Here is a 16,381-nt window from a genome sequence, read left to right as displayed (position 1 = left end):
TATATCAATTTTAAGTAATTCACTATATATATATATATATATATATATATATATAAACTTTTATTCGTTTTTTTTATTAGTATTTTATTTTATCAGTTCACAAAACATGTACAGTCTTTTTAAAAGTAAATGCAAACTTACCTGTGTATCCACTGAAACCAGAACAGACCTCTGAACAAGCCATAATGTTTTCTTTGTACTATTGTGACATGATTAAGACTGTTAGTATAGTTCATTATTTAATATGTTAGACAGTTTACACTTTCATGTAGGTATTGGTAAAGTTCTTTTAATATATATTAATAATATAACAGGCTCCCTGATGCAAGGAAAAGCAACTTATGCAGGAGCCTGAGGGCAGAATGTAAAGTTAACATCAGCGCTCCACATTCCTGATCATAATGCTGCAATAATGCACTGGTGTATTAGCCTAGTTTTTACTGTCTGCAAAAATTGTCCAAGCGAAGTCAATCTTTATTTATAAAGCACTTTCAGAATTACCCGAGATTACATAAAAAGACCCTACTAAAAACAACTAACCTAAATCATAATATCCCTGATTACATACTCAAACACTGTGAAAATAAATGTCTTAAGTCTGCTTTTGAAATCATCAGTAGAGTGGATATAATCTTCAGTGGCAAACCATTCCACAGAAGAGACAACATAGTGGACATAGTCTAAGGTAAAGTCATCCAGTATTATAAAAGCACTCAACAAGACTTGCACTGTCCAATTTCTTCAGTTTAAAAGTGTGTGAACAATGTAAATTTTTGTAACAATGTAAATATGTAAACATATTGCTGTGCTTTTATTATGTTGCTTCAGGTATGCATTGCGGCGGTTAAGAATTCAAATATCCAATGAGTGTTGCTAAAAGGTGTTGAAAAATAATAAACCCCTACACCAAACCCAACCCTAAACCTACATGATAGTGTTAACAAATGCAAAACTGATATAAAAACACATGGGTTTGAGCTGTTTTGTCACAGGATTTGTTTGGAGCTCTTCACCTCATAAGTGCAACGCTATATCGTGTGAGCTACTGAGCAAAACTAGAAACCCATACATCGAGCGAGCGAGAACGAAAGGCGTTATTGTTGCAATATCATGTGCTTTGTACTGTAATGTTTTCTCAGCAGTGAATGAGACATGAGGTAATCTTGACAGCATTGACGCCATCTCTCATCATGTCGCTGGTTAGTCTCTGCTCTGCCTGTGCATGGTCATGTGTTCTGGAGGAGGTGTGGCTTTTGTAGGAAGGGTGGGATCTTATGCTATTAAAGCTAACTTGCTATTGCTAGCCTCTCCAAAATCGCCTACCCTACCTTTAAAGGGGTCATGAACTGAGAAACCAAAATTCCCTTGATCTTTTGACATGTAAGTCATTGTACTATAAAAACATCCTGTAAATTTCAGAACTCAAAACTTTCTCATTACTCTAAAAACAGCTTATATTGAAGGAATGTTTTACTCGATGGTGTAATAGTGTGGCTAAGCACCGCCTCTCCTGAAGATGATCAACGCCTGCTTCTACAGCACTGCCTGTTTAGCCCCGCCCACCGATTCTACAGCACTGCCTGTTTAGCTCCGCCCACCGATTATACATCGCTGCCTATTTAGCCCCACCCCCCGGATTTTACAGCACTGTGTGTTTAGCCCTGCCCACCAATTCTACATTACTGCCTGTTTAGCCCCGACCACCTATTCTACAGCACTGCCTATTTAGCCCCGCCCACCAATTCTACATCACTACCTGTTTAGCCCCACCCACCGATTCTACAGAACTGCCTGTTTAACCCCGCCCATCGATTATACATCGCTGCCTGTTTAGCCCCGCCCCCCGGATTTTAAAGCACTGTGTGTTTAGCCCTGCCCACCAATTCTACATTACTGCCTGTTTAGCCCCGACCACCTATTCTACAGCACTGCCTATTTAGCCCCGCCCACCAATTCTACAGCACTGCCTGTTTAGCCCCGCCCACCGATGGTTCCTCCTTTGTTCACTTTATTTTACTAAGGATTCGTTTACAAACAAGGCACAATTCGACGTGGGATTTTCAGAAAAATTGAAACTAAAAGACGATGCCGTGCGACTATATTGGATCCGACAGTAATGTTGCTACACAAGTGTGAGTAACTGTTTTCATTACGTGATCACTATTGCTTTGTCTGTTAAACAGATTGTTTGATATGTGTTGAGTTATTTCATTTGTGAGGAATGTACACTGTCAAACATACACAACTGTTAGCCAAACATAGCAGTGGGCGTTTACTTCCGAGTCCCAATCCTCCACATCTATTCAAACAGACCGTTCTGATGAGAGGGGTTAAAACAGGACAGAAAATACCCTATTACTTCTAAATTATGATGTTTTTTAATGTAAAAATCTTGATAACATTATAAGTGGACCTCAGAGAACAGTACAGAATTTAAAAAAAAAAAAAAAAGGCAGTTCATGACCCTTTTAAAGTTGTTTTGAAGTCATAACATAATATTGTGGAAGGATTGTGTGAAAATCTGAAATTGAAATTCTGGCCCTGTAAATTATTATTTGTGTGAAAAGGAATAAAAGTTGTTGGCGTTTTACTGCCTCTAGTGTTCATTTAAACTGCAAACTGCAGTTCATCAAGTTATTGAATGGATTGTTGTCATATGGTCCAAACAACTTTGGGCCTCACGGACTGAGACATTTATTTTTTTCTTTTTGGAGCATTTTCATTTTATGATAAATTCTTCTTTTAAATGAACATTTTAGCCAAAAATTAAAAGTCGGTCCCATTAACTCGCCTCACCTTGTCTTTCCAAACCCATAATAGCTCCAGAAAGAACAAATGAATGCCTCCGTCTGTGGGGCCCAACGGTTGGACCATCGCTCTTCAGAATATCTTCTTTTTTGTTGTGCAATAGACTAAAAATGAAATGAAATATTGGTTTACAATGACATTAAGGCGAGTAAATGGTAATCCCTTCAAGCACTCATCTGACTCATGAACACTTGTCTGGTCCAAAACCTGCCAGGGAAAGAGCAGCTCTGACCACACAAGAGAAGCAGAAGAAAGCTGTAGTCTTGTGTTGCCGTCTAACCCTGAAGCCTTTCTTTCTCTCCTTTTGTCTCCTGTGATGGACCGGTGGAGAGTTTTCCCGGTTTGTAATGGATTTCGAATCTATGCTGTGCTGGGATTATGTTAAGTTTTGTTGTTTCTAAAGCTCTCTATCCCACCCTCTCTGTGTCTCTCGCTCTCTTTTTAGGGACTTGAGCTCTAAAAGAAGAAGGGTTTTGATCTGATTAAAGACTCACTGGCCAGCCTTTGCCATTATCATCGTACTTATGCTGAGATGTGATGGCGGCAACCTTATACCAGCGCACTCTCTATGTGTATGTGTGTGTGTGTATCTGCCTGCCCCTCCTCTATGAACAGTTTAACAGAAAAATCAAAAGGGCCAGTAGTGCTATACACTCAGGAACACAATTTCAATTTCAATTCACTGCCGCTGCTAAGTACGTGATATGGAGATGACAATCAACCTTCTTGTCCTTCATTTTATTGCACAGCCAAGTCTATCAGTCTGCCACGCTCTCCTCGGCTCTCCTGTCATTTCCCTGCCACACAGGAAGCCGGAGAGACAGGAAGAGACATTGATGAGTGGATCATGTGGATGAAGGATGCATCTCTCCATTCTCATCATCTTCTTTAATAAACCCACTATGATTTTTTTTTTGTTTTTTTTAATCAGGCATCGGACAACATATGAGCACTCACTGACACAGTGGATGAGGCATAATGTGATTTTTTCATATTGCTTACAAACTCTGTTTATGAGTCCGTCTTCTCTGTTTAGATGGAGATATCTTTATTGGGTCATTTAAAAAAAAAATAATTCCTTAAGATTCACTTAAAATATTTAGGACAAATAGGCAGGCTAGGGGAACTCATATTAATGTTAAAAAACCTCATAAAGTGACATTTTCATGCCATGGGACCTTTAAAAAGCAGTCTAAATGCATCATGTTCTTCACTGAAATGCTCTGTTTTGCAGCTTGCCCTTTAAAGTGTCTCTGTTTTGGTTTTATGGATATTACATTTCATGTAGTGTGCCATATAGCTGTTTGAGAATGTAAAACATTGAGAATGTAAAAGTATCAAAAGTGTCACAAAGTTCAAGACATATTGAGTTGTCACCATGTCTAGAAGACTGAGAAAATATTGAGAAAATTAAAGTATATTATGAGAAAATAAAAGTGTTTTTGACCTTGGATGCATGTAAAGCTATCGAAGGACCACCAAAACAAAATCAGGAACCTTTAAAATAGCATAATGGGGCACGTTAAAACTTCTATGTGATTGGTTACTATTATGATTGGCTCACATCTTTGCATTGAAAATGTTTGACACTTTCTCGCCAAAAATTCACCCAACAGCAAAAATCTAGATCAAGACCCTAGACCCTAAATCAAACAACAAATTCCCTGACAATTACACTTTGTAATTATATGAATTATATACAGGTCTTTATTTGTATTTTTATAATAGCAATAGACTACTATTGTGAATTATGATAACTATTAAATTAGATAATTAATCTTAATGTGCAAAAAAGAAAACATTCACACATCACTGTTATTCAGTATCAAAAATAAGTTCACTCTACCTCAGAACAGTTCAGATGGGGATAATCTCGCAAATGTTAATGTTCAGATGGAAAATCCATATTTATAAGAGCATATCCATTTAATAAATATGTTAAAATGAGATTTAGTGATGAGATTTAGTTATGGTCAAACAGAAGAAGTAGTATTTTTTGCAATTGTAATTTAAACAGTATGTTATTTGCTGTATTAAAGTTAGCAACTATTAACTTAACTGACAATCATTAATGAAAATCCCTGAAAATATACATCCGTATTATATAACAAATTATTGAAGCAAGACATTTTTATAACATGTTCATAGTTTAGTGAACACACTTGTGGTTGCGGTGCAAACTGAGGGGAATTGACTTTGTACATCTACTAAAAATCTCCTTCATTCAAGCTGGTTAAAAGTCATTTGAAAACAAAAAAAACAGGGGACAATGTAGATATTTAAAACAGCTCCGTATCACTTTGACCCAGGGCCACCACTGGCCAAATGCATTCCCTATGAAATGGCCTGCAGATCCTGCTGTGCCCCGTGTTTAGACACCTGTGTGGCGCTGCGAGGGTTAAAGTGGGCCAGAACTGAAGCACTGCCTATTAAAGCTGCACATTAATGCATCTGTTGAGCGCTGGACTGATAGCTTGATCTCTGCTTTTACATTTGGACTTTTTCATTCAAAGCAATTAAGATCTACTCATCTTGGCCATGTCAAGTAGTCTGATGAAATGACGGAGAGAGAGTCATTTCAAAAATAAATAAATAAATAAAAAGCATAATGGGTTTATTTGAAACCACAAATGAGTGTTGATTTGCTGCTTGGGCTTTAATTAATTCTGTCATACCTGTGCAGAGGACAAGATGACAGACAGAGAGATGGAGAACAGGAGCTTTCAGAAGAGAAGGATAATAGCACATGTCACTCACTCTCTCACACACACACACACACACACACACACACACACCTGTCAGTCAGGGCCTCTTGTATTTGACAGATTGGTCAGACGTTTCCTATTTGGCACTATTGGCTTGAAAGCAAATGGCTGGCATTGCATCGAGCTCTGTTAACACTTTGACTTGTTTGTCTTCTTTTACTTAATTAAGTCGAGCTAATTAATGACCTCTTTACGGGAAGCCATGGAGAGGGAACATTTTTTTCCCGTCCTCCATGCTGACTCCTCGTTCATTGACCGATATCTTCTTTATTAGCTCTCTTTGTTTTTGAGGTTCTCTCTCTCTCTCTTTGCCTTTTATGTCAGTTTTCAGTTTTGAAGGTGAAGTTTGAACTGCAGTTCCTGTTTAAATTTCTGTTTCAGTCTGAATTTGGAAGAGCTTTCATTTACTCACCTTTATGTCATCATAAATCTGTATTCTCTCTCGTTTTTTCTCATTGAACGCAAAAGGGGAAGTTTAGTAGAATGTTCACGATTATCTTTCTATACGATGAAAGCATACAGTGATCACAGCATAACTGTAGTCCTTTATGCACAGCGGTCCAAACACCTGAAACCTTCCTCTCTAGCTTTCTCACATCTTATTTGTATATATTTGCTGGACAAAGGGTAGGATTTTTAGTAAATAATGGCTTAAATTGTTCTGAAATCTAAAAACACATTTATCAAAACAGTAACCACAAACTCTTTTGTACAACTCACACAACAAATATTAAAAATATACTATCTTTATGTTGTTTCTACATTAATTTGCTGATTGAATGTGAAATTATTGCAATATAAAAGTATATTTAAAAACTTTAATGTTTGGTGGGATTAATCACAATTAATTTCAGAAAAAATGTTCGCGATTAATTTTTTTCAATCGATTGACAGCAATAATATAGGCCTATATATGTGTGTGTGTGTATATATATATATATATATATATATATATACACATTGAGCAGCATTAACTACACCGAGCCGTTGTTCACTGACGAACTGCGCTAAACCACGTTCGTATTCGCGCAATTTTTTGCGCAGCTCGTACTTTTACTCAAGTACTTGATTTGTGTACTTTGGCCACCACAGGTTAAGTCAGGTGACAGAAATGAAGAGAGAAAAAAAATAATAAACTTAATGTACTTTATTTATAACTTAGAGGATGCATGTTAGTATCATCAAGTGTACATTTGAGTATTTTCTGAAAGGATACCACCCCAATGAGAGCTTTCTGAGTGTAGAATGTGTTGATTTCTGCTCAAATAACAACACATAACATGTCTGACACAGAAGCACGCAGAAGTGTTGATCTTAAGCAGTGGTTTGGCTGGAGTTGGTTTATGTTGAATGAGGTCATTTTAAGCTGATCCACAGACATCATAGCTCAAGGTCAACACTCATCTTGTTTCATCTTCCGCCACTGTGCATTAAAACAATATAAAACACTTCACGACAAGCATCTCTCTCGCGCAAGCTGTAAACCAGCCAAACAACCCCTGACACATTTTCAATATTATTACATTAAACCGAGTTTGATTGATAATGTAATATTGGGCTAAGGCAAAACATCAATCATGGCAAGTATATTAATTATTTAATATTGCAGTGTAATGCAGGAATCGATGCTAGTGTGTTCAGGGAGGAACGAGAGGGATGAAAGTCTGTGCTCCCCGCAGACCTGCAGGAAATGGACAGATAAAAAATAGAAAGATGTAGCTTAAAAAAAATGAAAAGTTGAAGATGTACCAGTTCAATAAAAATTTATATTCATTTGCCGATAATGTCTTCCTGTGTCTGCACTCAGCAGTGCTGGGATTTGGTTTGAAGGCTCTAATTGAATTGAATTAGGACGCTTTTTTTTCTGCACAGACGTGTGCCAAAGAGAGACAGATACAATTAGAAGAATACAGTAATTTAGCCATAGACAGGGGAAGCCGCTAAATGACCAAAAAAAAAAAAAAAGAAGAAGAAGAGAGAGATGGAGGGAGGGTGCAAATATGATAAGCGCTTGTGAAATTGAATAAGTGATTATAAAAAGAAAACAGAATTAGTGTGATGAGGGGAAAGGAAAGAGAAGAGAGATTGTCTCTTTCGTGAGGAATGGTTTACCTCTAATTGTTCTTCATTAAAGGATTACAGCTCTCTGTCACCACCGTAACTTATTTTTAGCGAGTGCTCTAACACAGTTCTGCTGCATTAGTGTGTTACATTAGAATATCTGTTAGCTTGCGCTGGTCTTGCTGTGTTAAGATGGAAATGGTCACCCAGAAAAGCCATCGTCAGGTAGTGAAAGAATTTTAGTAGTGAAAGGTTGCTGGGGAAAGAGAGATGGATAGATGGATGGATGGATGGATGGATGGGTTTGTGGAGGGGAGAGGGGTGGAGTGGGTTTCACATGGGCTTTTCTGTCCCTGATTACTGGAGTCATTTCTGAGCTGCCAAGGGCTAGTTAACATCATGTTTCCTAACCATGCTTCTTTGTCAAACACATGCAAACACACACACACACACAGTGTTTGCAACAGTATCATCTTTGTATCTTTTTTGTCATTACCTTGTTATATTCAGTAAGTTCCATGGCACCTGTTCTGTTTACTTCAGTTTAGAGGCCTTTAGTCTGTTTCTGTCCTTTCACACTGTAAAAAATGACCGTGAATTTAATGGTAAAAGACTGTAAAAATGCTACAGTAAAAACCTGTTAAATGGTTAACGGTAAGTTCCCTACTATATACGGTGACAAACTGTATTGGACATTGCATGTAATTTTACGGTAGTATACCGTTTTTGGAAGTGGAAAAATAACATATAATTTAAAGTGAATAACCGTAAATTGACATTCCCAGAATTCCCTGCGTTTCATTTCAAATTTGATGTTTTTTTGTTGAAATAACTATGTTTCTTAGTTTTTTTCTTATCAGTTTTGTACATTAGGGTTGTATGTTACATCTAATGTTGTTAAATTAATGTTTATTGCATTATTTCAGTTTCATGTGTGTTACCGTGATGGTGTTTAGTGTTTGTGTGAATGACACTGTGCACCTTCTATATATGTTATTATTTAAAAGCTGCTTGTGATGGGCTTTGGTTCATCATGTGACTTTCTCATCACCACCTACATTTGGTGGTTATCAGTGTAATACAAAGGTACAAAACTGATTTCAGTACTTCAATAGGTTGGTATATTAACATTATATCAGTGAATGAAATTACGGTATTTAACTGTAAATTGAAGTTAAAACCGTAAAACCTAAAATGTTGCTACCGCATTTTTTACTGTCAAATTCTGGCAACCACAGCTGCCGTTTTTTTGCTGTAAATTTTACGGAATTTGTTTTACAGTGTACATTTCCCTGTGAAATAAATAAAGCGTTACTGTATTTTGAATGTTTACAGTACTGAATACTGTCATATTTTTTAAAACAAGTAAATCTTGGCAAGTCAAAATCATTTTGATAACATTTTTGTTTGTGGTCTGTAAGATTTTTATTTATTTTTTTTTTAAGTTTTTTTTTTTTAAGTCAAGTCTCTTCTGCTCAGCAAGGTCTGCATTTATTTTGATCAAAAATACAGTTAAAACAGTAATATTGTGAAAAACACTGCTGGGCCAAAAAAGAGTCACCATTTGGATTTAAATAAGCAAATACTGAAGAGTCTAGGATTGGATCCTGCAGTGATTATTGCAGTGATTAATATGTTTCTGACATGTTCTGCAGCAATTCTTTTAACCCAAACTGATGAAGTGTGTAGCTTTTAATTTCTTAAACAGCCATGTTGGAAGATGTGCACATGTACATATTCCAAGATATAGGACCTCAGATGATGCCAACCCTGAAACAACATACAGAACTACCACATTTTGCTATAAGTTTGATTGTATCATATAATAATTGCTGTTAATAGTGTTCATCGTCTGTTTGATTGTCTTTAATTGATTTTTCCGTACATTTCTGCCATATGTACATTAACTGACAGTCACCACTGATAAGCTACAACTAAATATTGTAGAAACTTAATTTGCTGTAAAGTTGCTTTGCAATGATTTGTATCGTGAAAAGCGCTGTACAAATAAACTTGAATTGAATTGAATTGAAGATGATAATACAAAAATTCATCAGTCTCAAATTGTGAAATATTGGTTTGGTGATTATGAGACGTAATTTTCACGTATGAATTGCCCACCACAGAGTCCTGGGGCTGGTTACATAAACCGCTTGGACTAGTCTTAAAAAGTCAATTTTTTTTTTCTTTAAGGCTGGTCATAACTTGTAAATTGAGTTATTAAAAGGGAAAATGGTCTAATTTGAATTCAAGATGTAAGACTGATTACCTCTTTGCATTAGTTCTTAAGACTCCGTCTTAACATAGTGGCTATGCTTATGCAACTGGCTCCTGAGCTTGACCTTATTAAAAGTCTTGAGGATGTGCTGGTCTCTTGAAGCGTCTTGGAGACGTTGCCACAGTTCTTCTGGATTGAGTCTGTCTCAGTTTGTTCTGTTTCTTCATGTCATTCCAGACAGACTGGATGATGATCAGATCAGATCTCTGTGTGGAGCACTGGCTGTCGTCAGACAAAAATCTCACTGGATTATTACAATTAATGGCTAAGTGAATGTTTCGAAATGTAAACTGATGTTTCCCACTGACACACTACAGCAAAAGATAGAAATAACTGACTTGAAACCATTTTTAGCTGGTGAAAATACTAGTGGCCTAAGACTTTTGCACAGTACTGTACTGTAAAAGAATTGTTGCCCAACATACAATAAGCCAAAAACATATTAACCACTGCACTAATATTTCAATCCTAAATCATACATATTTGCTTATTTAAATCCAGGCGGCGATTTTTTGTATTTTTTATTTTTTTGGAACATGAGTATCAATGATTTAATGAGACACTGAATGGTTATTTAATGTAAACACACCCACACAGCATCTGTGTGCATCATTATTCTCATGAAGACCAGCTGTCTTTAACCGGTGGCATTTCTGATTTCCTCTCTAACTCTCTCCACTTGTAATTGTTTTAAAGAAAGTAAAAGCCCTTTTAAAATCTCCTGCCCTCATGGAGCCCATAGAGCATGAATTGATAAATACAGTAAATCTATTAAATACAGTGATTATGGCTGATCCGTGAGAGGAGGAGAACGAGTGGGAGCTCAGGGTGACGAGACGCTTGCTGTCTTTGCGTTATTTACAGTGGAGCAAATTTGTTCTTGTGTTGCAGGGAAACAGGGAACATCAAAGCTGGATTAGAACATCTGGTAAGTTCTGTTTCTTCCCCCCCTTCAGTAATTTCTCAATCTTTGATATCTGCATCCAGAATGAATGTTCAGCAATTGCCTTTGAATAGCTTGAGCTGTCAGACAGACTCAGAGGTCTCTTTATAACTCCCACACGATTGCCTGGGTTTTCATGTCAGTCGCTCTTTCGTTTGTCCCCTTCCGCTTATTTTTAATTTTTGCTTTTGTCTTTTTTGCTAAAAGTTGACGTGACATTTGACGTGACATTTGGCCAAGTATGGTGACCCATACTTGGAATTAGTGCTCTGCATGTAACCCATCCAAAGTGCACACACACACAGCAGTGAACACACACACACCGTGAACACACACCCGGAGCAGTGGGCAGCCATTTATGCTGCGGCGCCCGGGGAGCAGTTGGGGGTTCGGTGCCTTGCTCAAGGGCACCTCAGTCGTGGTATTGAAGGTGGGAGAGAGCGCTGTACATTCACTCCCCCCACCTACAATCCCTGCCGGTACGAGACTCGAACCCGCAACCTTTGGGTTACGAGTCCGACTCTCTAACCATTAGGCCACGACTTCCCCTCCCCAAGTTGTGGTGTTAAATAATTTCTTTCCCCTGTAAGGATGATGTGTGTGTTCTGGAAATAATTTTTGAGTCAGTAGGGCGATTCAGAAAATGGATTCAGCAGTGGAGCGTGTGTTTGTTTTGATCTGTATCCTCAAGCTGTTCAGTTTCCAGTTGAACGTTCGTTCGCCGTACGGCTCGCAGATTCATGTCAGGCACACGTTACCTCTGAACACATCTGGAAAGATCACAGTGTCTTCCCTCTTCTACCTTCCTGCCTCCATCTCTCTGGATGTAGGGCACACTGTTGGCCCTTAAAATGAGCCCTAGGGAATGTTTAAAATTGTAACGTCCAACATTTCCTGGGTTTTCTGCAGCCTTTCTAATCCAGGGTCAGAGTGCCATGCACTGGAGTTAAAGGGCTGCTTCTCTCCTCCTGGGTGGAACCGAGTTTCCATTTCTGCTGTTTTTTTCTGCAGGATGAATAATGGAGAGAGGTCACAGCGGGGTCCTGACTCTCTGAATGTACACTCACCTCCCTCAGCTCCACACCCTGAATATTAAACGCAGGCCTGGCCCTTTAAGGGTCACTCAACACACCTGACCTTAATCCTTATCAATTATCATGCTTATTCTCTCAAATCAAATCTTTATCACATATTCCCGCTCATTCCTTCTCAAGATCTCCACTGCTAAGAAACCCTCACATTAGTGCTTATAACAAATCAGAAGTTGAGTAATCTCAAAAACTTGAGGCATCCAAATTCAGTTTAAATTTTTGGGTAAAAACTGTTGTCAGCTTAACAATAAAGACTGGTCTGTGCTTTCACTGTAAAACCTAAAATTGCATGTTGACTTGTTGCATTGAAAATGTTCATTTGACTCAATTGAATTATCTGAACATTGTTAATTTAGTTGAACCAACTGAGAAATATCAATGCATCAAGTCAACACAAAATTTAGTTTTGACCTTAAATCTTTTACAGTGTTCATCAAACACAGCACCAAACCAAGTATGTGTATTGAAAGTGTGAATCTCACAGAACACTAATCACCCCAATGGTAACTTAACATTTACAACAAAATATCATCATAAACACTACATAAAGCCAAGACATTTATTATTTATGAATAACATATTTATGTTATCATAAGTCCCCATTCTTTGCCGAAATGCTAATTACTCAAGTGCGTCATCAGTGATCAAACTGAGCAGCTCAGCAGCCTGTTCTTGCTCAAACTAAATGGCTAAAAGTTGCTCAACTAAATTGTTTAAAAACTATTTTATGCAACTTTCTCTACATTCAATAGTTCAATGAACCTTTAAAATAGAGTTTGTCTGACAAAACAAAGGCTGGTTGATTTTATTTATTTAGTTTTGTTTTATTTATTTATTTATTTTTTGTTTGGTATATAATTGTGTTTTGCTAGTCTATCCTGAACTATAATTTTGTGGATGGGTATAGACACTGCATCCCATCCAATACTCAGATTAGAGGTCAGCAAATATGTTTTCTTAAATAGCCAAATTTTAATAGCCAGTATGTTTAAGATGCAACAAAATACTAAGTTACTTACTAGCCCTATGTTCAACCATAAAGTGTTGTGCTCGTCACAGAGAAGTGATGAAATATCCATAATGTGAATGGATAAAAGAGTACTTTCTGGTATTTTTGGTGTTGCTTGTAATAAATCACATTATATTTGCAAAAATAACGTAAATAATCCACAACATTTATTTTTCAAACCATGTTTTGTGCCAGCTGTTATAATCGAAGGTCAGTGAAATATGACTGCAGTATATCATTGTGCCATACAGCATAATTCACAGTCAGTATTATTTTATTACATTATTATTGCCATTGTTATTATTTTATTCATATTTGGAATTACCGACTAAACTAGGGATGCATCGATCCAATACTCAGTATCGGTTATGATACTAACATTTTCTGCCGGATTGAGTATTTCCAGAGAATGAACCATTTTTTATTCATTTTGACTGTGTGTCGCAGGTTAATGTGTAATTAACTCATCTTCATTAGGATAGAGAGATGGACAGATGTAGAGGGAACAGAGGATGAAAGGAAAGATAGAGCAGGGCTGATGGAAGGAGAGATTTGACAGAGGAGCGAGTGAAAGGGGAGGAGAGTTTATGAGCGCATGCATTGATCTACAGCTGTATAAAAGCAGTGAATTATTGAAAAGGAGATTACATGCATAACCCTCTTGAATCAATATGTCTGTTCGAAAAGAGTCTCTCTATATGACCAATCCAGTGTGTCAAGTTAATAAATAAATAAATTAAAAATTAAATTAAAATAAATAAAAAGTAATTTAAAAAGAAAAAAAATAATATCTTAAATGGTATAATGTATGTCTTAATTATTTTAATACGCGATATTGTGTATTTGGGGATAGAAAAACAGGAATAGCAAACCTTGGATTAAATTCAAATTTATGTTAATACTAGGGCTGCACGATAAATCGCATGCGATATTTAATGCGCATCTTGTCAGAAAGCCGGTTCTGTAATCAGCGGTAAATCTCCATCACCTGCGGGCTTTCACATTGAGCAGCATTAACTACACAGAGCCGTTGTTCACTGACGAGCTGCGCAAAAAATCGCGCGAAAATGAACGTGTTTTTTTTTTAACTGTGCACCTTAAAATTCTTAATGCGTTCTTACATTTTTAAACTTGTGCTCCTTGGGAAAAAAGTAAAGCGTCAATCCTCAGATAAAAGTTCCTTGCCTTTTCATAGTTTCTCATGTACTGCATTTCCATGAAAAAAAGTTTAGTATAGCTAAATGTTACCGATAACAGCTGATGGAAATGCTAATTATTAATTAAATGTATTGAGACAATCTTTTTTCTTTAACTTTGTTAACTGTGACAATACTTCAAATGTCACAGAAAAAAAAACTAGTTTGGAAACACTGTTTGTTGGGCTTTACTGCGAATGAATGTGATATCAAGCCCAAAGCATTTAGTTTTGATGCAAATGCTTAGTGTACATGTACAGCTGAACACATAGCCTTTCAAAATATACTCCATTTGATATTGTGTAAACACAGGCGTTCGACAAATGCAAACTAGAAAATTTCATCGTCCAGTGTCTGCGCCATTTCTCTCCACAAGTTATAAGCAATGAAAAACAAGTTTCTGTACTAATTTAAAAGAGTTGAGTGCACTTGCTAAGCCCCTCACACTATGCTGATAGTGAAATTTACATGCTGTACGCTTACTGTAGTGTATGTGTAAAAACTGAAGTATAATTTGGGCTTCACATGACAAAATTGCAGTGTTACTGCCTTTGCAGTGCTGTTAAATCTATTCAGACTTCAAAAACAGTGTAATGGTCTGAAGAATTATTTTTTAATTTATTTTTTTTTTATGGTGCCATGGACTTTGCACATTACAGCTTTAAAATGTTAAATGTGTTTAAAATGGCATTTCCACCATTGGATGTAATTTGAGATGTGATTGTCTGTGATACATGTACAGTATGTTACTGTTAGTGGATTCATTTGATCAACTAGCAAGAGTTTATTTTGAGTAAATATTGAAATGAATGTCAACAGCGGTAGTTGTGTTTTTGGACTTTATTTGTGCATTAAATGCGACGAGGTGGTAGTTCCAATAAAACATGCAAACACGCGAGTCTGCCAGATCTACGATTCCTGAAAATCTGAATGTGAAGATTGCATCTGAGAATTTATTGTCGACTTTATAAAAGCTGGTAGATTGCGTCCGCTCGTCAGACAGCAGGTGCTGCAGTATTTTATCAAGATTTGTGTCGATGAACAGTAAGTCTACACCCCCTGCATCCCTCCCCGAAATACATTCACATTCACCCTGCAAATATGAGCCATAAACAGCCCCGCTTCAGATCTACCCGTGTTAAAAGACGGCAAACTTTACAAAGTCTAGACGAAGGCAACTTTATAACAATCTTAAAAGTAGCTACTTCTAATCTTGCATTCCCAAAAATATCCACTTACTGAAACTGAACTGTATTTCCACAACATTTTCAAGAAAATTTGTATCTTCTTAATTTTGCCGAATGGCGAACACAGTTTAGATGGCAAATCCCATTTAACCTTATTTTTTTGTGGGACTTTTATGGTTATGCTTATTAGCTTTTGTGTGGAAAAAACTGAGGATGTTTATTTGTTTTTCTGTGTATTTGTTTGGTTTATTGCTTTACTGATCTCTCTCGTACAATTTTTCTTCATTATAGAGGCCTGAATCTAGCTAGACCAGATGCACGGCTAAATAATCACAGTAAAAAAACAAAGTGAGCACCCTCTATTACTGTAGTATGATCTGTGTTGGGTCATTCTGTCGTAATCTCATGTCTATCAGCTTTAAAAATACAGAAATGATATGTAAAACTGATTTCCCCCATGGGTTTTAGCTTTTGAGGCCTTGTTTATATGTAATGAATTATTTACGCTTCATATTAGCACCAGCGATTGCGAGAAACGGCTCTGTTTTGGCTCTATTACTTAATAATAGATTTATCCCATAGCATCATCAAAAGCACCTGTCTTCCTCGAACAGAACGAGGGAAGATCAGGGCTTTAGAAATCAATGGAGCGTCAGAAAGCGCGCGGCCTCCAGCGCTCGTCCCCGTCCGCTCCGGCTCTTCTCCTCTCGCCGTGTTTGCCAGTGATTTGATTGTGGGATAAAGAGGTGATCTGACAACACCTCACCGAGTGTCAGCTAAATGAAAGCCGAGGAGCTGCGCGAGGATAATTTGCAAGCAGATTTACATGCTTATTACACTAATGATTTCATCAGATTGGAGGTGTCTGCGAGTCTGCCACGGGCCTCCGTCTCCCTGCATTTGTGAAATAAGCCGCCTGGCTAAATGATGGAGTCATCAGGCTGACCTTTAACCTGATGCCTGCCCAGACATAATTGCATGTCCTACTGATAGAGGGGACGGGCACGGCTTTCATATCCCGCCGCTTTATCTCTCTCTCTCTC

The 16,381-nt window shown here is 37.3% G+C and overlaps 1 protein-coding gene across 2 annotated transcripts in view; it reads left to right on the top strand.

Moving 5' to 3' along the window:
• Positions 1-16,381, top strand: part of rsrc1 (arginine/serine-rich coiled-coil 1) — a 157,531-nt gene that overhangs the window by 63,810 nt on the left and 77,340 nt on the right. For both annotated transcript variants that reach the window (XM_016505530.1, XM_016505529.1), the window contains one exon: positions 10,804-10,840. In XM_016505530.1, coding sequence (XP_016361016.1) covers positions 10,804-10,840 — 37 coding nt within the window. The remainder of the gene's footprint in view (positions 1-10,803; positions 10,841-16,381) is intronic.

This window comes from Sinocyclocheilus anshuiensis, unplaced genomic scaffold (assembly GCF_001515605.1).
Source record: "Sinocyclocheilus anshuiensis isolate Anshui unplaced genomic scaffold, SAMN03320099.WGS_v1.1 scaffold482, whole genome shotgun sequence".
Classification (NCBI taxonomy): domain Eukaryota; kingdom Metazoa; phylum Chordata; class Actinopteri; order Cypriniformes; family Cyprinidae; genus Sinocyclocheilus; species Sinocyclocheilus anshuiensis.
The sequence above is the reverse complement of the archived record's forward strand: the minus strand, read 5'-3'. Positions and strand labels throughout refer to the sequence as shown.